This window comes from Onychostoma macrolepis, chromosome 09 (genome assembly GCF_012432095.1).
Source record: "Onychostoma macrolepis isolate SWU-2019 chromosome 09, ASM1243209v1, whole genome shotgun sequence".
In the NCBI taxonomy this organism is placed as follows: Eukaryota; Metazoa; Chordata; class Actinopteri; order Cypriniformes; family Cyprinidae; genus Onychostoma; species Onychostoma macrolepis.
In genome coordinates, this window is record NC_081163.1 from 1,837,022 (window position 1) to 1,859,163 (window position 22,142).

At 37.4% G+C, this 22,142-nt stretch overlaps 2 protein-coding genes across 2 annotated transcripts; both read right to left on the bottom strand.

The window, feature by feature from the left end:
- Positions 1–10,276: 10,276 nt before the first annotated feature.
- Positions 10,277–13,569, bottom strand: LOC131547178 (E3 ubiquitin-protein ligase TRIM35-like). Its single transcript, XM_058787538.1, has 6 exons — positions 12,990–13,569; positions 12,480–12,575; positions 12,015–12,245; positions 11,911–11,933; positions 11,711–11,829; positions 10,277–11,024 (listed from the first exon to the last, which is right to left on the bottom strand). Exons 1-6 carry the CDS (start codon positions 13,383–13,385, stop codon positions 10,531–10,533), a joined length of 1,359 nt encoding a protein of 452 aa, XP_058643521.1. The 5' UTR covers positions 13,386–13,569; the 3' UTR covers positions 10,277–10,530.
- Positions 13,570–16,628: 3,059 nt separating this feature from the next.
- Positions 16,629–22,063, bottom strand: LOC131546531 (uncharacterized). Its single transcript, XM_058786141.1, has 8 exons — positions 21,953–22,063; positions 20,999–21,123; positions 20,430–20,813; positions 20,113–20,326; positions 19,575–19,801; positions 19,284–19,431; positions 18,737–18,846; positions 16,629–18,348 (listed from the first exon to the last, which is right to left on the bottom strand). Exons 3-8 carry the CDS (start codon positions 20,571–20,573, stop codon positions 18,043–18,045), a joined length of 1,149 nt encoding a protein of 382 aa, XP_058642124.1. The 5' UTR covers positions 20,574–20,813; positions 20,999–21,123; positions 21,953–22,063; the 3' UTR covers positions 16,629–18,042.
- Between the last annotated feature and the right edge of the window lie 79 nt (positions 22,064–22,142).

Below are 22,142 nucleotides of genomic sequence, written 5' to 3' on the forward strand. Positions count from 1 at the left end.
TTGTTTACATAGCAATATCTGGCATGTAAACTGACAGTAATCAAAAAACCCACGAACAAGATCATGTTATTATCATGTTATTAACACTGACAATCAGCATAAGCAGACATGTGCTCATTCAAAATCTTCACATGCTGAAGTCAGTGATAAACACGTGCTTATGCTGATTGTCAGTGTTTGGAGATACAAGCAGAGAGTACTAAAAACCGTACTCAAGTAAAAGTACATTTGAGTAAAAAAAAAAAAAAAAAAAGTCCAATGAAAAGACTGTCGCAGCAGGGTCACAAAAACATGAAAAAAGGGATCTAAAAGCAGCAGTTTTATAAACAGAACTCAAAAAGAATCAAAACACTCAAACTCAAGCCTGGGACAGAAAAACCGATGTAACAGTAACAAAGAACTCAACTGAACACAACACAGAGTTTAAACAGACTAAACCATGGATGTAACCAGGGTTGGAAAATTAGTGAGTTCTGGGTTAAGAATTGTGCTATAATAACTCCTACAAATACAACTCATTACATACACTAAACACTTTAAAAGAGACAGACATGTAGATGTTTGTGAAAAATGTTCTCTCTGTTTTAAAGGGATGAACATTGTTAAATCATACCATATTAATTGCATCAAATTTTGTAATTACTTTAGGGTGGATAGTTTTATCAGTTGTTTATTATTCATGCAACAATACATAGTTTTCTTTAATAACTATTGCTATATAGATGATAACTTTGTCTAAGGCTCTTATGAATGTTTTTAGCATAATTTTGTGAAAATATAACTGAATGAAATAGCGTAGACTTTTTCATGGCTAGTGTGTGCATATTTCATTTAATTCTGTAACCTATGTTCTACAGATCTGTGTAGCTACTAGTGTTAATAGCTACTGTTTTTGCTAGCATTGATAATGTTTCTGACAGACAATAACATAATGTTTTTTGCATTTTCCTTACCAAATGTGGTATCTTGTCCGTGGGTTTTTTTTATTACTGTCAGTTTGAATGCCAGATATTGCTATACGTGCGGCGGAAAACCTGAGGCCTCTTGCTTGAATTTGAGAAACGTCTTAACATACTCACTGAATAATGTGTCTGACGTCTGCGGAAAATGCCAGACTTCCACAATTCTGACGACTGAATACCCTTTAACAATAGCACGTGAGAGTTCTACAGACTTCCAAACCCCTGAAACTGACCTTTCTTCATCACTGTGCTGACAGCTATTCTGAAATTGTTTCTCTGCATAGGTGCGATAGAGTGCAAACAATAGTTTCCCCTGTGAAGATTTGAAAGGGAGAAGCGGATGAAGTAGTTTATGCTGGGGTAGCACAGTGCATTTAATAAGTCCAAAATACGACTCGACCGGTTCAAAATCTCTTAAAATTATTTCAGGATGACCTGTCGGGTAAGTTTTACGTGACTGCACATAAGGATACAAAGATGTAAGTCCAAATATAAAATATGTTCGCCTTTGGTAACTTTGTGATACAGTCTGAATGCATTAGTTCTTCCCCTGAAAAGCGAGGCCCTAGGGTTAAGTCATTCAGGCGCTGTGTAATTACTCATAAAAGCCTTAACATCAGGACCACTTTGTTTGGCTTTCTCCCACTGACATTCCCAAATCGTACGTACTTTGAGGTTGTAAGCGTTACGCAAAACTTCCATCTTATTATCAGACTGTCTTCTGAGCACACCGAAAGGTATTTTTGATACCGGATTTAATTCGTTAGGATTAAAATGACAACAATGTCCATGCCAAAAACAACCCAGGAATTCCAAAGCTATTCTATCGTCGTTAAACTCATAATATCCATCCACATGGTATGGTCTGAATTTGACTTTGCCGTAATTTAATGTGTGATGAACGTCAACGTTTCTGCTTGCTTTAATGTATTCCAGCTGCTGGATGGAAGGGTTAGAATAAGACTTGTACTGGTTAATGTATGCGTTTTTGTGCGTTAGGGCTATTGTGTCTTTGGTTAAAAAAAGTCTTTTAAACACTTTCATAGCACACCCTGCAAGCGTTACACATCCGAAAGGATCCACGTTTGTACATTCGATAAACTCCTTTCTGTATTTCATACAACCATCTCGCAACAAAACAACATTTTTTTTGTTTTGTTTTTTGAAGTCAAATACCTGTCCTGCTACGCTCTCATACCACAAGTCAAATTTTCAGAGTCAGAATCAGACATTGTCTAGTATCCATAATGTTCTTTAGACGGATATGGCCCAACATACAGGTGCATCTCAATAAATTAGAATGTCATGGAAAAGTTCATTTATTTGAGTAATTCAACTCAAATTGTGAAACTCGTGTATTAAATAAATTCAATGCACACAGACTGAAGTAGTTTAAGTCTTGGTTCTTTTGATTGTGATGATTTTGGCTCACATTTAACAAAAACCAACCAATTCACTATCTCAACAAATTAGAATACTTCATAAGACCAATAAAAAAACAAACATTTTTAATGAATTGTTGGCCTTCTGGAAAGTATGTTAATTTACTGTATATGTACTCAATACTTGGTAGGGGCTCCTTTTGCTTTAATTACTGCCTCAATTCGGCGTGGCATGGAGGTGATCAGTTTGTGGCACTGCTGAGGTGGTATGGAAGCCCAGGTTTCTTTGAGAGTGGCCTTCAGCTCATCTGCATTTTTGGTCTCTTGTTTCTCATTTTCCTCTTGACAATACCCCATAGATTCTCTATGAGGTTCAGGTCTGGTGAGTCAAGCACACCAACACCATGGTCATTTTACCAACTTTTGGTGCTTTTGGCAGTGTGGGCAGGTGCCAAGTCCTGTTGGAAAATGAAATCAGCATCTTCAAAAAGCTGGTCAGCAGAAGGAAGCATGAAGTGCTCCAAAATTTCTTGCTAAACGGGTGCAGAGACTTTGGTTTTCAAAAAACACAATGGACCAACACCAGCAGATGACATTGCACCCTAAATCATCACAGACTGTGGAAACTTAACACTGGACTTCAAGCAACTTGGGCTATGAGCTTCTCCACCCTTCCTCCAGACTCTAGGACCTTGGTTTCCAAATGAAATACAAAACTTGCTCTCATCTGAAAAGAGGACTTTGGACCACTGGGCAACAGTCCAGTTCTTCTTCTCCTTAGCCCAGGTAAGACGCCTCTGACGTTGTCTGTGGTTCAGGAGTGGCTTAACAAGAGGAATACGACAACTGTAGCCAAAATCCTTGACACGTCTGTGTGTGGTGGCTCTTCCATTTTCATACATTGTTTCAAAATTAAAATAAATATCTATCAGAACGTCGCTGCAATGTGCGCATTTCGATGGTGAACACTTGTGTGGCGATAGTTTTATCTCCCGTCCATTTTGCTCTTTACAGTCTGCAGCACTTGTCGCAGTATTTTACGAGATCACACCGAGATCTCACCCCTTCACTTTGCGGTTGTTTATGCATTTCATAACAGAAGTCAGATCTACAATATCTCATACAGTCACTGAATTGCATCCATTTCTTAGAATGCGTGTAGCACTGAGGCGTATTACACATGTTGCACGTAAATTTGCAATAATGTAAACTACGATCGTTAAAGCCTTTGACAGCAGTACTCACAAACATAGTTGTACCCTAAGAACCCCTTCAATTTTTTTTTTCTCTTTTATCATGTAGTAATGACCTACGTGCAGATATAAATGTACAGTGTTCTGATGTATTTCATCTGTATTTTTATACATTTCTAATTTACCTGAACATGATCTGTGAAAGACGACTATTTTCATGTCTAGGGCCGTTTCGAATTTAGATACATCATGAAACGCAATTTTATCTTGTGGATGATAACCCAGATCTGTATGTTGTTGGCTATTCTCACCAATTCCTAGTCGGGACAATGAGGGTTTAAAAAATGAGCTTGACAAATACTGAAGCACATATTGTCTCTTATATTTTTGGGAGCAAAAAGATTCATCTTATTTTTTCGGATGATCATATTGTGCACTAGGTCTATTAACTTTCTACGCCCCTCTCCTTGTTTGTTCCGTGCTTCCGACACACATAACTGTAAAGCAGAATCGCACCCCACATCTGCATTGCTTTGAACCGCTCGTTCGATCTGATCAACAAATTTACTAACGTCATGATTATTATCAGGCGTTAGATCTGCATTGATGTCTGAGACACGTTCATAAATCCATCTTCGCCCGCCATCAATCGGGAAAACGCTACGATCTCATTCAAAATATCATGCAAAAAGATATTATATGCAGCATAATCATATCTGCGGCGATTTCGCGGAAATTTAAAGTTTAGCGAATTTCTAAACTGTTCCCAGATAGCACACAAACGTCTGCAAGATGTCTGTTAAAGCTCTCTTGATGTGGAAAGCATCTGCTGTCTATAAACGTCTGACAGATGTCTTTCAGATGTGTATTTTACATACATTATAAATGATAAACATCTTAAAGACATCTAATAGACGTCTATTTGACATCTAAATGGAAACGTCCTTTAGACATATTACAGATGAGCAAACACCCTAAAAAATCCGTCTTGCAGATATATATGCAGACATCAAATAGACGTCTCCGAGATGTGTGTGTGCTATCAGGGGTTAAATCTCGGTCTCGGGACAATTGTAAAATCGCCCGCATGGCTAACTTCTCTTATTAATCTGTCTATACAATTCTGGCTGAGACCCATATCTGGAGCCATCGGATTATAAACTGAAAGGGTCATCAGATGTACCCCCGCCAATCTGTTCATCGGCGTTTATAGACATACCCAGCCATTCATGCTGTTCATCTACAAGTTCATATAATCTTTCGATCATGTTAAGCAAATCAGGTTGTAACATCTGTAACTGATTATTAATCAGATTGCATAACTGATCACCGTTATTTTGAAAATCATGTCTAGGTCTTAATGATCTCTGACCGTACGGTTCACAATGTGACATAACCAGATATCACAAAAACAAATCAGTATAAAATCAAAAGCAACGTTTCTCCCCCACAAGTAAAATTGAATCAGAAACAATCAACAATAAGAAGGTACAATTCAGTACGTACAGTATATGAAATAGCAATAACATGAATAAAACAATAATAAATCGGTGTCAATAACAAACGGTAATAACTGTGTGAAAAATTCAACGTCAATAACAAACAATAATGTAAGGAATAAAATCAATTAAAAAAATCAATTAAAAAAAATCAGCAGTTCAATACATAGAACATTATGATCTCCTCGTCATCATACGCTCGTACATCTCAGATAAAATTCTTTGTATTAAATTCAGACTTTCCGACATCAATGATAAAGCATTTACCATAAGCCTTTGTTCTGTACGCTGTGATTGTACATCCTTCGGGACCCCGATCATGCTCTGCCGAAACTGTGTGAATTATACAATTGTTCGTGACAACTTCTCCAAAATTCAGCCACGTGACGCAAGGCTTCGGTTGTTGCTGACACGATATGATGTTTCTTAAAATCGAAATCACATCAGTTTGCACGTTAGCAGCGATTTCTTCTGCTTCACGGTAAGATAGCGGTTGTCCGGTCAATTCAAAAAGTCTCTCGAAGTAACGATTAATGCGGTTCAGCACATCATGATCAAGCCTTCTATTTAAATCGCGTTCGCGGAACAGTTCCTGAGGTATTTTATGTGGTAATTCCTCCTCTTCCTCACTCTCCGAATTGCTGAAAGATGCCTGATCCCAAGCGTGGATCATCGAATCAGACCACGCCGTTAGACCTCGTTCGTCATAGCCTTGTTCTGTAAAAAGAATAACAATAACCGTTTATTAAATAAAAGTAATACATAAAACGTAATAATGTGATTTTCTGTTTTAACACATACCGTTATTCTCCGAAGTCCTTAAACGAGCGGTGTTCGGTGAGTAACCCGCATCCTGTTCGGGCAATCTCAAGCGTTTTACGCCCTGTCCTCCGCCATACTGGGGGGTCAATCGCGGCGTGGGGGAACTGGTTACGGGCGTGTGCACGCTCGTACAGGATGTAGTCGTGTGAGCCTCTTCTTCCGAAGATGGTCCGTGGGAGGGTGACGCTGTCTAATTCATGACGTGATTCTGTTCTCACTACAACCTCTTGCATCATCCGCTCTGTAGGCAATATTATCACGCAGTTGTCAGCATCATCGCACTGTGACGCGTGTCCCAGGACCTCATCAGCGTCGCCCTGGAAACGGAGGAGAAGCACCTGCACGCCATTAACGCGGGCTGGCCGGCCACACCTGAACCTCATTACGAGGCAGACATATAAGCCGCCAAGAGGCGCATTTGGCTGAGACATGACTCCAGTGAAGCATCACTCACTTTTCTCTCCTTATCTCCTCAGAGAGCAGCGTTTAGCCGGCCAGCCCGAAGCACCTGCACCGCACGGACACGGACACCGGACGCTGGGCACTAACGCACTCGGAGCACGAAGACACAGCACCTGAATTCTACGGCACGCCACTCATTTCACTCAATAAAACGCACCCTTCGGGGCATTTATTGCACTCATTCTGTCGTGTGATTCTTCCGCCCGTTACAGCACTCACCTGTCAAATTTAGTAAACATAGTTTATGAGGTACTGGAACTTTTAACACTAAGAAAACTAATGTCTGTATAACGTACCGTTATTAACTTCACCGTCATCACCGCAAGCAGCTAGTTGCGCTTCATCAGCTGAATAAATGTAGCACATTATTATTATTATTATTATTATTATTATTATTATTTTTATTATTAGACATTAAACACACAATAGAAAAAGAGTAAAGACTCACTTATCTCTTCAAGGATCTGTTCCAGACCTTCGTCAAACTCAAGATTCTCAAAAGTCGCCTGGAGATAATAACCACATTATGTTAAACAAATATTCACATTAAAATATATTTAAACAACACCATTGGAAAACGCGCTTACCGTCATAATTGTCAGCCATTGTTCCAGCGATTGATGAGGTATATCGATGTCGCACGACAATAAGATAGAGTTTACAGGTAATGGACGTCATATAATTTTTACTTTTAAACGCTTCGGAGTGTGGGCGTCTCCTGAAAACGCATCGTAAAATCCGATAGCTACCAGCAGGGGGTGGTCTAATACCACAAATCTTTAGTAAGCTATACTGTATGACGTTAATTTGTGAAATAGTACGGTCAAATATTGTGAAATTCGTGTTTAAACCGTAATAATAAGTATTCTATGAATAATGCGATCATTCGTACATGATTACATAAACGGACACTTTTATTATTTTACATGTTAAATGTCAGTTTTGCATCTGTTTACCATAATTTACCTAACAGTATGATATAGTTGTACGTTGGTTAAAAACAAAAACTCTGGATGCATTTCATATTTAGTTCTTATTATCGTTCGTGTCTACCATATATTTATTCAGATTCTGACTTTTGTTATAAATCTCATCAAAACCTCCCCGCACAAATTCATCAGACGTAGTTGGAGGTGTTACTCCGACAGGATGAAACATCTTTTAGATTTTTCTTTTTTCTTTTACAACTTAATCGGTGTGATGTTAGGGATGTTAGGGTTATGTTATACCTTATCTATGCGTGTTTGAACGCAACGGGGTTTTTAACCGTCGAAAAATCAAAGCTCAGATATCAGTTTATTGATCTCGCGTGATGTAAACCATTTGTTCAGATGCGCGTTTGATGTACCCTAAGACTTATGTTGGAAAATCAAGGGTCTATTTGTATTATCCGTATTATGTATACAGCGTAATTGTGTGTATGTTTTAAGCATGACAACAATCAAAGAGTGTATAAAGAAAATAACAAAATTAAGTAAGCTAAATTAACTCAAATTAAACAACATTTTCCTACAGCATAAACCTTTTTGTTAAAACAATCACTTTGACCCTCCCTATTTATTTAAGCTTGTTGTTATCAACTTCTTCTTTATCTATCATCCTGAACATCAGTTTGAACCCACATTCGGCAGATCTACACTATAAACATACCTTTTTTCTTAGGAAAAATATTTCTTCCTAAACTATACCTAACCACATGTCCTTTGACCCCTTAGTGAACTTTAGTCTAAACTTTTGACAGTTCACAATCGCAGGTGCACGCCATAAAATGGTTAACACGGATGTCCTTTGATCACTGAACACCAACACCAAAGTTTACGCTACCAGATCCCCTCAAAACTCATTAGACTGCAAATGAGTCGCATCCCCAGAAACATCTTTAGATATTTTGCAACAGCCTTTTGATCTGATATGTATGCACACGTTAGTAATCGCCCCAGACACACAGCGCCATTCCCATTTTGTTGCACTGCGTGAGACCAAATATTTACATTTCGTGCGATGTTGTTAAAAGTTTAGGCGTCTAATTACGGCTGAAAATAGCCTGGTAATACCAAACTCTGCTACTTTGCTTTGCTTCGCAGACAGAGTCTGGAAGGGCATAATTGACAAGCGTTTACTTTCTCGTGGACGGGCGCTTGCCTGAAGTTTAAAATCATTGGTGTACCCGTAAGCCAATCACATAACGGTTGGTGATGACGTATGTTATTCGCTGGCTCAGCTGCCTCGGACTTCTGCTGTAAACACAGGTATGCGGCAAAAACAAAACCATCGAGCGAAATACCAGAGTGAAGATGGCTGTGAACGACTTTTGCAGATTATGTGAAGTAATCACATCACACACACACAGTCACAATTATTTCTCGCTGACGATCGGTAACAGCTGATAAATTAAACTTTCCCCAAAACCTGTCAGGAGTAGGGCCACAACATCACCTCCACTCAAAATGTGAACCAAACACTCTTCTTTTTTCAGGCTTCAGTTGGTAAATGCCGGGAATATTCTCCACAACAGAGCGAATAGCTTCCCGTGTCTCCATGTCCGCTGTCGTTTTAGATTTCCCTAAACTAAACCTAAACTACAATCTTAAATTCGGCGCTTAGCGTCTACATCACGGCTCTCAGCCCGCCCTCTGTTCGTTGGCTGGCCGGCTGCTGCGGAGCCGGAGATAAACTGGGAGATGGTCTGCTATATCAGACTGAGTACAGAAGCAAAATGAAATTGAGCAGAAGTACGAAGTGTGACGTAGTGAGGCTAGGCTGAAAATCCAAAGACCCCCAAAACATTTGCTTTCATTCCAATTTGCGCGAACATACACGTGTATGCGTTTTAACTGATATAGCACGCTAGAAGTCTTAAACTTGACAAAACTCGAAGACCCATTAAAGGAATTATTCTACTAAAATAAAATAAAACAAAACAAACCACATTTTCCTGTGGTTTAGGAGATGTTTGTTTAAAAGTCAAAGTCATATAGGCTAACCTAATTTTTAAAGTGAAAAGCTTTAGGATGTATGCTGAATTGTTTCATTAATTAAGAAATGCTAAAGATTTGTTAAAAATAACGTTCGTTCTAATGTTAAAACATTGCTTTGTTTAATTCTTTTAACATTTAAATCTCTGCATTGGTCTCTCCTCCGGTGTTAGTGGCGGGGTAGCGGGGAGTGGTTTGACTGGGACCGGTGAGTTTTGACAGCACGGAGTGCGGATGTATCTGACGGACGCTGTGTAAGATAGTCAGCTCTTTTTCTTTTCTAACTTGTGACAAACGCTAGCTAACTTTCCTAAATTGTAATGATAGACTACAACATAGATTTTGACTACTGTTGTGTGCTGTTGTTTTAACGATCGCCTCTGATATTCATTTATTTTTTAGATCACGATAAGTCAGTCAGCTCTATTTTTTATTTTATTTAACTTGTAACAAACTCTACCTTTTTTTAAATTGTAATGTTAGACTACAAGGTTTTGACAAGAATCTCATTGTTTTAACGAACGTGTCTGCTGCTTTTTTGTTTTAGATGAGCGAACACGCTCACCTCTACTTCTTTTTATTTAACTTGTAACAAATTATACCTTTTCCTAACATTCTTTTAACAACACTAGGTCGTCTTGACTTGTTTTACAGGAAAAACAGTCATTGCTCCTGTGTCTCAGTGGTAGAGCATTGCATTAGCAGCGCAAAAGTTCATGGGTTCAATTCCCAAGGAACACACATACTGATAAAATAAAATAAAAAAATGACCACCTCATTTTTATGACCACCTCATCAATCAAATTTTTTTCTCTCTATCACATCCAAGACTTTCTGGACATTGGTCTTACAGACCATTTGTAATGTAAAAAAAAAAATTAAATGGTTGAAGGGATTATCAAAATTTGTTCTAAAATTGAGTCAAACTTTTAAAGAGATTTCAGTCCCAGAGACACTAAGAGTTAGTTCTGAGAATCGGATTTGTAAACAGCTTTAATCAAGTATTTATATATTTATTTTACATTCAACATCGATGAGGATGAGAAAAAAAACAAAAAAACTCTACATCCATTTATGACAATGAACAATGAACAAAATGTCCATTTATGCCAATGAAAAAAATTAACATTTAATGTAAATGAACAAATATTGAAATTGTGATATGGACTGAATATTGGAAACATGATGACTGTAAAAGATGAAAGCAGGTCGATCCAGAACTACAGGAGTAACGTTTACTGACTGTTGAAAGGTAAGATCTTCAGAGAGTCAAGAGTACAGAAGAAAGGAAAGAGTGTGTGAAGGAGGCTGTGAATGTGTGTAGATGTGTGTAGATGTGTGTTAGTTACAGGATCAGAGAATGACACCCTTCCTCTGTCATAGTCCAGATACACTCTCACACGCTCGAGATCCTGTTCAACACGGAAACCAGACTCATCAGACCATCTGTGCTGCACAAACCAGACATCAGTGTTAAAGAAATCACATCCCTTCCTTTGGTTTGATGCTGTAGTTACTCCAAGACTCCACCATTGACTCTCTTTAACCTCCACATCCCAGCAGTGTGTTCCTGAGTTAAAACCCTCTGAACCCAGAACACAGTGAAAGAAGTCAAATCTCTCTGGATTATCAGGAAGAGGTTGATGGATCCCGCTGTATCTCACACTGGTCAGATCATCAGAAAGGAGGAGATGTGGATATGCAGTGTTTGGATCCAGAATCACAGGAGCTGATGAAACACAATCAACAGCTGCTTTTATTCTGATGTTCATATAATGATCAAGAGTGAACCGTACACAGATTATTATGAATTATGACACTTGTCTTATTAATCGTCCTATGATCACTATCAGTTAGAGCTGCACGACTAATCGTTAAAAGATTGATTCGCCCGTGTCTATTAAACCTTTGAATAAATCATACTGGAAAATTAAAATCTGTTTTGCTTAAATATATATATATATATACTACAATTAAAATGTTTATTATTAATTATTAGATATTAAAATATTTAAGAATTCTTTTAAATTAATTAAACACTTTTAAATAGATTGCAGGAATTAATATTTTGTCACAAATTATTTTGTTTTGTTCAGAATCGTGATCTCTATTTGAGACAAAAAAAATTATGATTCTCAATTTATCCAGAAACGTGCAGCTTTACTCTCAGTGTTGTTACAGTAAATATGTGCTTGAGAAATGTTAGATTTGATAATCAATCAAACTGAACTGAGATCTGCTGTATCACTGTATCTGTAAATATCATGTGGAGCAAAGTTGTTCTTCTCTTGTTTACGGCTCATTTTGGTGTAGTAGCTCATCTGGTTATTCACACATAATGCTGAAATCTGTAAATATTCCCTCATGCATCATTTCCAGTGTATGTGTAACAGCACAGATCTTCTCCAGACTCACTGTTTTGGACGATGTCCTGCATCTTCTTCCAGACTCTGAAGGGCAGGTTGCCCAAGTATCGTGGCACATGAATCAAAGCTCCAGAAGGCGTCTGTGGATCCGGCTGTGAGATCTGGACTCTGGAAGAACATTCAGGATCAGAACTGCAGTGGCTTTGGCTTCAGAAGCAGAGAGACCAGAGACACCAGCAGATCACTCACCTTTCCATCGTGACTGGAAACTCCTGCAGAACAAACACACCATTTATCATCAATAACTCAATCAATCATCAATCAATCAATCAATGGATGATCTGAAATCAGACCTTTAGAAAGCAGACGTCATTGGCTTTCATCATCTCCTCCGTGTCTTTGATTGTGTGTGAAAGAGCTGAGATGTGTCTGTTCATCTCCTCCAGCTTCTCCTTCATCATCTGCTTCTTCTGCTCCTCTTCCTCTCTCAGTGCAGTGATTGTAGCTTCTTCTTCATCTCTGAGAAACTGATGAAGCTTCTCAAACTGCTGTTTAATCTGACGCTCTGTGTGCTCAGCTTGAGACTGAAATCAAATCACATTCACTTCAATCATCTCCATCAACACACATCAACACATCACATCATTCAGATCTGAGAGAAACTCAGACACCGACAGATAACAGATCCAGAAGCAGATCGCTGCTCGTCATTTACAAAAATAATAAACTTCATCCATTTTATTAAATATAATAAATCATAATTGTGTATCGTGATCTTACAGCTGTACTGAAAATGACTCTTGATTGTGTTTCCTCACCTTGATGTGTTGAACTGTTTTCTCAAACTCTTCTTTCATATTTTCTCTCTTTTTAAGTTTCTCCTGTAAAGACTTCAGTGCTGTATTGAGCTCCTCCTAGAATTGGACAAAATAAAAATATATAAAACACCAGATTACAGTGAATAGAAGAGAATACAGTGATCATACCGTGCAGTGAAAAAGTATTCCAGAAATTATGACAAAGAACGTGATTGAAATACATTAATCTGGAAGCTTTACAAATCCATTTAAAAGGCTCTTGGACTCAAAAGAATCAAAGTGAGAGCCATTATCTTCAAAAGAAAAAAAAAAAAGAAAAAAACTTGGCACAGTAGCAAACCTTCTCAGAAGTGGCTCAATATGAGGGCAAATACTTTTTACAGCAGAGTTTATGTCATATGAAGTTGAGTAAAATGGCAGAAAGATATATTGAGTGCATGAATGTAATGATATCTGCGTTTATGATGATTTATTGTTCTTTACATATGAAACAAGAGACATTTGTCCTACCTTATATGATGAAACCACTTCTCTTATTGGTCTGAATTTGTGATTGTCGTGTTGTTCTGAAGTAAAGCACACGTCACACGCAGGCTGTTTGTCCTCCAGACAGAAGAGTTTGAGTTTCTCACTGTGTAAACTGCAGATCTCCTCAGATCCTGATGAAAGCCTCTCATTTGTCTCCTTCAGGAACGACTCACACAAGTTTTGTAATGCAAGATTAAATGGAGTACGTTTTTTTGAGGATCTTCTCCTGCAGACAGGACACTCCTGAGTTTTCTTGGTTCTCCTGAACTGCTGAAGACACTCTTTACAGACACTGTGACTACATGATAAAATAACAGGAGTCTTGAAGATTTCACAGCACACGGGACAAGAAAGCTCTTCTACAGATAATGAAGCCATTCTCACTGTTTGAGCTCCAGCAATCTAAACTTTACTTTCACTTTCTGAATGACTTGCAAAAATGAATAACCACGAGAATCACAAAGATCTGCTGTCTGTCCAGAAACAAATACTTCTTTTTTCTTCGTTGTCCACTGATGGCTGATTCTTTGTTGCTTTTGTCAAAGAGAAGAAAATCAGTGACAGAAAGGAGAAATAATAAGTCAGTCTCTTCCTGGTTAGTGTTGTAAGAGGGTGGAGTTTCTGATCACCTTTGTGTGTCTTTAACCCTTCAACATTCAATCCTAAAAGGAGTCAATGATTTAATTTACTTACTTCTTTTTAATAAATTCAGCTAATTTCAGTAAATTCAGCAATTAAAAACATTTTACACCACAGAACCCCCTTTTTTTTACAACAAGAATAATGCAAGCTTTGTAAAATATCTTAGTCCATTTATGGTACACAAATGATTTTTTTTGTCATTTTACACGATACACTGTATGTTCAAACCAGAATGTTTCTCCTTTTTGATTTGGCTGACATCTGAGTCAATGCACTTCATTAAGAGAAGAAGTTAGTTCACGACCAATAAGTATGTGTCCTATAATAGTATGAATTCAATCCAGACATACTGCTTCTGTCATGTTGGCATTTTCATGAGACCTACAATATAACTTGTTTTACTCCAACATTTATGAATCCTCTCCCAAAGCTTCATAAGATAGTAAATTGTCCTTCATATGCGTACTTCAAAATATTGCAACCCAGTACTTTTCGACTACAGTAGAATACTTAACAATACTGTGAATTCAGACATATTCATGTTCTTGTTTGTTTGTTTGTCTACTACATAGTAGTGAAGTGTGCATATTCAGACATGGAGACTGGCACCATTCTGATATATAACACCCACTTTTCATTACCTAATCAGTTCTTTTCCACTACAATAAGAAAAATTAAATATTGCATGAATGCATGTGTGAGTAACATTTATGAAATTATATTTTAAATCCCATTAATGTTTAGACCATGTCTGCATGAGGAAAAAATTAAATATTCTTATGGACATCCTCACACTCTAAAAAGGCTGGGTTAAAAAATAACCCAACCTTAACCCATCCGCTGGGTAACTATGGGACAGAACACGCGCTGGGTTGTTTTGACCCAAGTGCTGGGTTTAACCATTTGACCCAGAATGCTGGGTTGTTTATTTAACCCAACCAGTGGGTCAGGTTTACTGTGTTTCTGGGTTAAACATTACCCAAATATTGGGTTATTTGTTATCTCATTGCCTTGCTACCTTTGTATTTACCAATATTACCAATAATAATAAATAATCACAAAGGAATGTAAAATTATTATTTTTCTGTAATACAAATACACAAAACAAGAAATGTTTATTTTTAAAACTATTTTTGAATGGTTGCTACTGTTACACATTATATCCAACCCCTACAGACACAAATAAAACAACGGTTTTTGTAGATCAGTTTCTTTAAAACACAAAACTTTGTAAACTAGGTACTGTAGATTCCTATTCTTTGTCAACATTGCAGCATCATAACACTATGAAATAGATTTTTTATTGCCACATGAGAATCAGTCCAAACACTGTGCCACTAAAACTAAGCCACTAAAACTATTCCTGGCTGGTGGAACGATCTTCCCACCTCTATCCGGAATGCTGGATCCCTGTCAATCTTCAAGCAACAACTGAAAACTCATCTCTTTCGACAGCACTTGACTTCATCCTAAACTTAAAAAAAAAAAAAAAAAAAAAAATTATCTTTACTTATTCCTTCCTTTGGTAGTTTGTATTTATTTGAACAATGTCTGAGACTTGGTGTTGCAAGCACTTCGTATGTCTGATTGCCTCTTCAAGATTAATCGCTCGATGTATTCCCCAATTGTAAGTCGCTTTGGATAAAAGCGTCTGCTAAATGACTAAATGTAAATGTAAATGTAAATGTAAGCCAGACAGGGGATCACGTGACCCTTCGACGGCAATGCAAGCTTAGTCTTTCGCTCTGCTGACTTTGCCACATATTATACGATCCTGTCAGTAAAATTTGAACCACTCTGCATTGGACCCATCATGAGTGCTAAGGCAGACAAAGGGGATCGGAAAAGAGAGATTGAGCAATCGCCAATGAAGAAAAAATTCAGAGATTCCGCCATCTCCAGAGAAGACCTCGACGATGCTATTGCTAGCCGTATTGAACTAGCATTTAAAGAGCAGCAAAGCACTTTGAATTCGGTTGTGAATTCGGCAGTAAGAGATGCGATGGACTCTGTACTGATTCCAGCATTGCGCGAACTGCGTGAGGACATACAAGCAGAGGTGGGTAGTAACGAGTTACATTTACTTCGTTACATTTACTTGAGTAAATTTTTTGGGTAACTAATACTTTTAGAGTATATTTAAAAATGGGTACTTTTACTCTTACTCAAGTACATTTTTAGTGAAAAAAACGGTACTTTTACTTCGTTACTGTGGGCGTCGCTCCTCTCGTTACTTTATCTTAATGCAATACAAGTTAAAAAAATTTCAATTTATTCCAAATGCGCTGACTACTTTTTTTCTGGGCAATGAGCGATGCCCATTCGCGAATGATTCATTCTTTTGAGTCAATTCTGTTCAAAGGCTTGATCAAACCAGTTGTCAAACCAGTGAATCGGTTTCGCGAATCAGTTTGAATGATTCGTTCAGTTCCCTGCCGCACGCGCTGAGTCGTCTGAAGCGGCTCTCACTCAAGAGTTGTAAATCAGGAGCGTTGAAGACGTGGCTTTGGATCAACAGTCAGTTGAAAGCAAAGGCTATGGTTACTCTTAGTAGTAAGTAGCCGCCAGCAAATGAAAAAATGATTAATTGCATTGACCTTTCGTGACCTCATAATATTATTATTAATAATAATAATAATAATATCCATATGTGCCCCTTTGATCTCATAACAAGTTTCGGATGCGGAAATCGGTCAAGCGTGAAACTCCGGCTTCATCCGGGAAGAGCTATGTTATCCGGTGGTGGAAAAAAACATAAATGAGCTGTCAAGTATTGTTTTGAAGATATTATACTCATCCGGTGGGGGTTTGTCCATCTGTGGACCACGTGGTAGTGGTATCCGGTTGCATTCTGAGGGGGCGCTTAGATAAATAGGCCGAGGTATTTCTGTGGGAAATCAGAAAAGTGTTGTGAAAACACATAGACATGAATGCCTCATACTCACACTGCAAAAAAGGCCCTTCTTAAAATGAGCAAAATGCACTTGAATCTAGTTAAAGTGTACCAAAATCAAGCAAAAAAATCTGCCAATGGGGTAAGCAAAACCGACTTGGTAAGAATTCTTGAAAGTAGCATAAATATCTAGTCAATAATAAATGCTACTGGATCTTAAAACTAGATACAAATTCTTAAAACCAGACTTTTTAGCTTTTTATAAGAATTGAATAATAAATAAGTTAGTGAAAACTGCATTAAAACTAGAATATTTGAACTTAAATCTAGTCACTAAAAATACTATTGGGTCTTAAAACTAGACAAACATGCTTAAAACGTAGCAGTTTTCTCTTTTTATAAGCACTGAATAATAATAATTTTAGGAAAAAATTGCATTAAAATTAGAATATTTAACCTTAAATCCAGCTTATTTCGATTTTTTTTTTTTTTTTTTAAGATCACACAAAAACCTAAAATGAGATGAAAAGTCTCAAAATAAACATCCCCCTTACCTCCCCACTTTAAATGAAGAAAAAAGAACTTACTCAGCTTTGCTGAACATTTATTAAAGAACATTCTCCAAAGTTTGGCCTTTTAAACAAATGGAGCATATAAAAGCAGGATAAACTGATTCCAAGGCTAACTTACATTTTTACAAAAAAATTAAAAAATATTTGGCACAGATTTACAGCAAATGATCTGCGCAAAAAAAAAACTATGCCTCAGTCTATCTGCATACACAACCTCAAACGGCAGTAGTTTAAGCTTCAAACAGCAATTGCTGAATCAATGTACTGCATTAAAAAGATAGTGATCCAAACATGAAAATTCATACTCAAAATATTTATGTTCTTTTAATCCTGTATGAGTTTCTTTGTTCTGTTGAGTACAGAAGATGATATTTTGGAGAATGCTATGCAACTTCCATAGCATGAAAAAAAAAAATACTGTGAAAGTCAATGGCTACCATCAACTGTTGCCAACATTCTCCAAAATATCATCTTCTGTAGTCAACAAAACAAATAAACTCAAACAAGTTTGAAACAACATAAGGGTGAGTAAATGAGGACGATTTTCATTTTTGGTCAACTATGCCTTTAATGTATGGCAGATTCACAAATGAACATTTTCCTCTTAAACAACTGGGGTATAGCAAAATAGGACGAACAGTCCAAAACCAAGACTGACTAACTAAAACTTTCTTAAAAAAAAAACAAAAAAAAAAAAAACACTGGCACAGAACAACACTGTAACCTCAAACAGTAGTCCCGTAATTACTGTTTGTAACTTACAATAATGCAATACATTTGAGTATGTCAGAGACATGAAACACTACTGAAAATGAGGAAAAAACTAACAGCACTAATCAAGCGCAAATGGAAGAAAACAAAAAACAAAACAAAACACTGCAGCTGTCTCACAGCCTCAGACATACAACAGGTTTGAAACCGTAATTAGTCAACAAACATTCTCCATTCTTGAATGGCCTTTTTGTATGAGGGGGTTGCATCCTGCTCGTGGATGGCATCTCTCAGAACTTGTGTTTGCAACACAGACAACAAGTGTTGCAAGACACTTTGGATATGTGAGATGGAATGCATAATAATAGGCCAGGAGGTAGAGAGGCCCCTCATGGAGCAAGTCTTTGTCGAATGTTAGAACTGGGGTTGTACCTATAACCACCATGCAGTTCTCCTCACCAACCAGCAAGACAGGAGTGGAAAATGCGCGCCTGTGGATGTAGGTATCCGGATCCTCTGAAGGCTAGAAAACCAAATTAAAAAAAGAAAATACAGAATTTAGATTACAGACACAGCAAAAATCAAAGTAAGATCTGGGTCACCATTCACTTTTACAAAATGTTATTCCTACAATGGAAGTGAATGCTGACCCAGATCTGTTGGATTATGAACATTGTTTAAAATATCTTACTTTTGTGTTCGGCAAAACAAAGAAAGGTATACAAGTTCAAAACAACTTGTGGGCAAGTAAATGACAACAGAATTAAATTTTTCTGTTAAGTATCCTTTTAAGTTATCTTTTATGTTGCATGGCCAATTTTACGTAGTGCAATTAGGATTGATTTAACCAAGTATTTTATTGAGAGTGTAGGCACCTGTTAATAATTTACCACTACTGATGTAAAACTCACCGTCAGAACGTGAAAAAGAGCCTCACTGATTGGGACCTGTTTCTTCGGTGCTGTAGAGCCAGATGGGAAGAGCAGCGGCAGGGCAGTAAAAACAGCAATGGCATGTTCAACTAGTTAAGGGAAGGAAAAAAAAAAAAAAGATTTATATCAGTATCAGATAGTAGGTCTGTGGGTATAATCTGTACCACTGGTTTCTGATCCTGGAGACCCACTGCTCTGGACATTTTGTATGTCTCCCTTATTTAACAGACCTAATTCAGATCATAAGTTCATTAGGAAAGAGCTCCATGAACTGAATTAAGGGGCTGTTTACAAAACATTGTTTTCAACTCAAAACTGAAAAACTTCTTTCTGAATTGAAAACCACTGATCTATAATAAAGGTTCTCTGAGTTTAGCTCCAACCTTGATCAAACTCACCAGCCTGTAGATTTCTAGTAGGACCTGAAAACAATGATAAGCTTGTTCAGGTGTGTTTGATTAGGGTTGGAGCTGAACTGGACCTTGAGGACCAGAGTTGAGAACCCTAGAATTAAATAAAGCTTTACCTCCATTTAATGTCCTTGGAGGCTTCATGACTTTCTTCATCACTCCATAAAACTGAACCTTGGAGTAGAAGTTCTCCCACCTGCCCTTCACCTCAGAAATGTATTGGCAATTGTCTGGCTCAATGATTCTCCGCAGTTCATCCATTGCCTGAAAGAATTATATATTTAATATAAAAAAATATATACATATAAAAAAAAAAAAAAACTTTTTCTGTTTGCAGTTAGGCAGAGGATATGGGATATTTGTCAGTACATTAAACATCTATCTGAAGTATGCTTCTGTGTACCCACATGGTCCAGTTCTTTGAAGCAGGGGTATGCTTGCAAAATTTTTGTTGGTTTGTCTTGCTCCTTCAAAGCATTCGAGTCAATGAAATTTCTTCTGGACTGGAACTCCAGGTCTAATAGATGGGTTACAGCAGCTTTGTTGGGCTTCTTTGCTTTGTACATTTCTTGCAGAGTCCTGTAATGTCTTGCCTGGGTTTTCTGGCTGTCAAGGTTGTTGTCTGGACCATCAGCTACAATTTAGCCAAACAATATAATTACTGAACAAGACGCACAAAATCAACAATTCGAGAATGTATTCTACATAAAAATAAGGAAGAATTAGGCGTACATATATTACCAAACATTGTTATTTACAAAATACACTAATACATTTTAAAGTAAATTGGCCAGACATGCCACTTCCTGGTTGCCTAAAAAGTTGCGCAGCGCAAACAACCAACACCTGGTTATTTTAGGCAACTTAGAAATCCTGTGCAGAACGTGTCCCCAGGAAGTGGCACGTCTGGCCACCTTATTTTAAAGTAAATTTTAATGTACTTACATGCTTCATCGATGCTGTCATTTTCTTGCCGTGGGGTGCTTGATCTTGAAGGTGGTGACAGATTGACTGTTGACGCACTGGAATCAGCGTCATAGTCACTTGCCACTGCAGAAGGTTCTCTGTCCTGACGTGCTCTTTTGGAAGGAGGCTGTTTGGCCTTCACGGGACTTCGGATATTTGAAAGTCGCTTCAGGAGCTTTTTGGCAACAGTGTCCTGTACAACAGAACAAAAGCATCAATGAATAATTTTGAAGCAATGTCAGCAGCAAAACAATGTTTTTTTTTTTTAAAATAATTAATTAAATGATGTCACTCACCCACTCATGCCTAGATCCAGTTGACTTATCTTTTATCATAGGGTAGTATTCCACTAACCGTTTTGCCATGGCAATAACTTCATATTTAGTGGGATATTTGTAGTCATCTGAAGACGCTCTTGCAATTGATATCATGTTTGTCATGGTATTTCGGATGAGCCGGCAGAACAGCTCCTTCGATAAGGTGACGTCACCCTCTTTTCAAAGACGCTGCTGTTCAAAGTATGTGCGTCTCATGTGTTGTAGTTCACTGTCAGTGAAGAGAACATATTCTGGGCTGGGTAACTTTAAAAACTTTGAAGTGCTGGGGTCATCTTGTTTTGAACTGTCAGTTTGTTCGTCGTCTGCTGATGAACCTTGGACTTCAACAGGAATGGTGTGTCCCTAAAATACAAATATATACATTAATCAAATCAGATAAAGTAATTTATCATTTTATGCAGATTGTCTCACATGTATGTATACATGTTATTCTTCAACCACACCAACTTCCATATAAATTACCTGTACTGAAATTATGCCCACTAACAGGTTAAAAATATCCAAAATACGTATTTTAAGTTAATTACCTGTTCTTCCTTATGAGTCAAAAGCCAAATGGCTTTGCGCCGCAGGAAGTGCTCAGGACCAGGAAAGAGATCTCGGATATCCTCCCGTGAGAGAGTTGGTAAAATGTCTTCTCCAATGTTAGCAGCTTAGAACACATGAAAATACATTAGTCAGTGTAACTCAGGTATACTTTGTGCACCGAAAAAAATATACATCCATGTCAATATAGCTAATTAAAATAGTTTATCAAAAAAATAATAATAATAATTATAATATATGATTAATAAATACAATAGAAGTATTGTTCATTCTTAGTTAATGTTGACTAATGAACCTTATTGTACAGATTTTTGGGCCTACTATTAGGCTTACAACTATGAAATGGCTGAGTGTAGTGAAACAAACAGGCAATAATGATAAAAGATCTTTAACACTTGACAAAGTTCTTTTTGTTAGCATCAGTAAAAATAGTAGGTATTATGAAAAAGCAATAAAGAATCATAATGCATTTAATAACATTGGCTGATGGCAGTAAAACGGTTCATTTTTTGTTCATTATCCAATAATCAATATTAGTGTATACATTTAAATGAAAAAAATTCTTAGTGCATATTGTAACATAAGGATCGATAAGTGCTAAAAATGTGAAATAGTTGACTAATGTCACTGAATACAATAATGAATGAACAGTGTTATCGTCAACATCATAAATGATAATGCCCCAAGGTGATCTCTCACAAAAAAGAACTCAAGTTTGGATGGAAACGACATGGAAAGCAAACTGGAAAAGACTTATTAAACAGATCTCAAGAGAAAGAGATTGAACTTTGTAATATGTTCAGTTAACTTAATTTAATTAGATAGGAACGTGTTTTTTTTTTCTCGGTAGGAAGCATTGCATATTCGATTACAATTCAATTTCAAATACAAGAATTACCATAACAAACAATTAAGTGATTTTAGAAATTACTAACCTTTAAGAGTGGAAATCGCAACCTCGTCGAGTCCATCCATGGTGAAAAACTGGCGGGAGGAGGAAGTGCCTTCGTCTCCTAACGGCAGTTTGGCGCGATGATTGCGCATGCGTCTTAATGCGTCACAGGGTCAAACCACTTTTGCGCATTGCGCATGCTCAACGCGCGTTTTCTAATTTCCTGTGGGATT

What these genes read in the sequence shown, in the direction of transcription:
- LOC131547178 (XM_058787538.1), bottom strand. Translation starts at nt 13,385, where the DNA reads ATGGCTTCATTATCTGTAGAAGAGCTTTCTTGTCCCGTGTGCTGTGAA. An exon ending in AAACAGTTCAACACATCAAG is followed by an intron (nt 12,246 to 12,479) that starts GTGAGGAAACAC and finishes ATTTGATTTCAG; the next exon opens with TCTCAAGCTGAGCACACAGA. An exon ending in GCAGGACATCGTCCAAAACA is followed by an intron (nt 11,025 to 11,710) that starts GTGAGTCTGGAG and finishes GTGTTTCATCAG; the next exon opens with CTCCTGTGATTCTGGATCCA.
- LOC131546531 (XM_058786141.1), bottom strand. Translation starts at nt 20,573, where the DNA reads ATGACAAACATGATATCAATTGCAAGAGCGTCTTCAGATGACTACAAA. An exon ending in TGACAGCATCGATGAAGCAT is followed by an intron (nt 19,802 to 20,112) that starts GTAAGTACATTA and finishes GCTAAATTGTAG; the next exon opens with CTGATGGTCCAGACAACAAC. An exon ending in GCTTCAAAGAACTGGACCAT is followed by an intron (nt 19,432 to 19,574) that starts GTGGGTACACAG and finishes TAATTCTTTCAG; the next exon opens with GCAATGGATGAACTGCGGAG.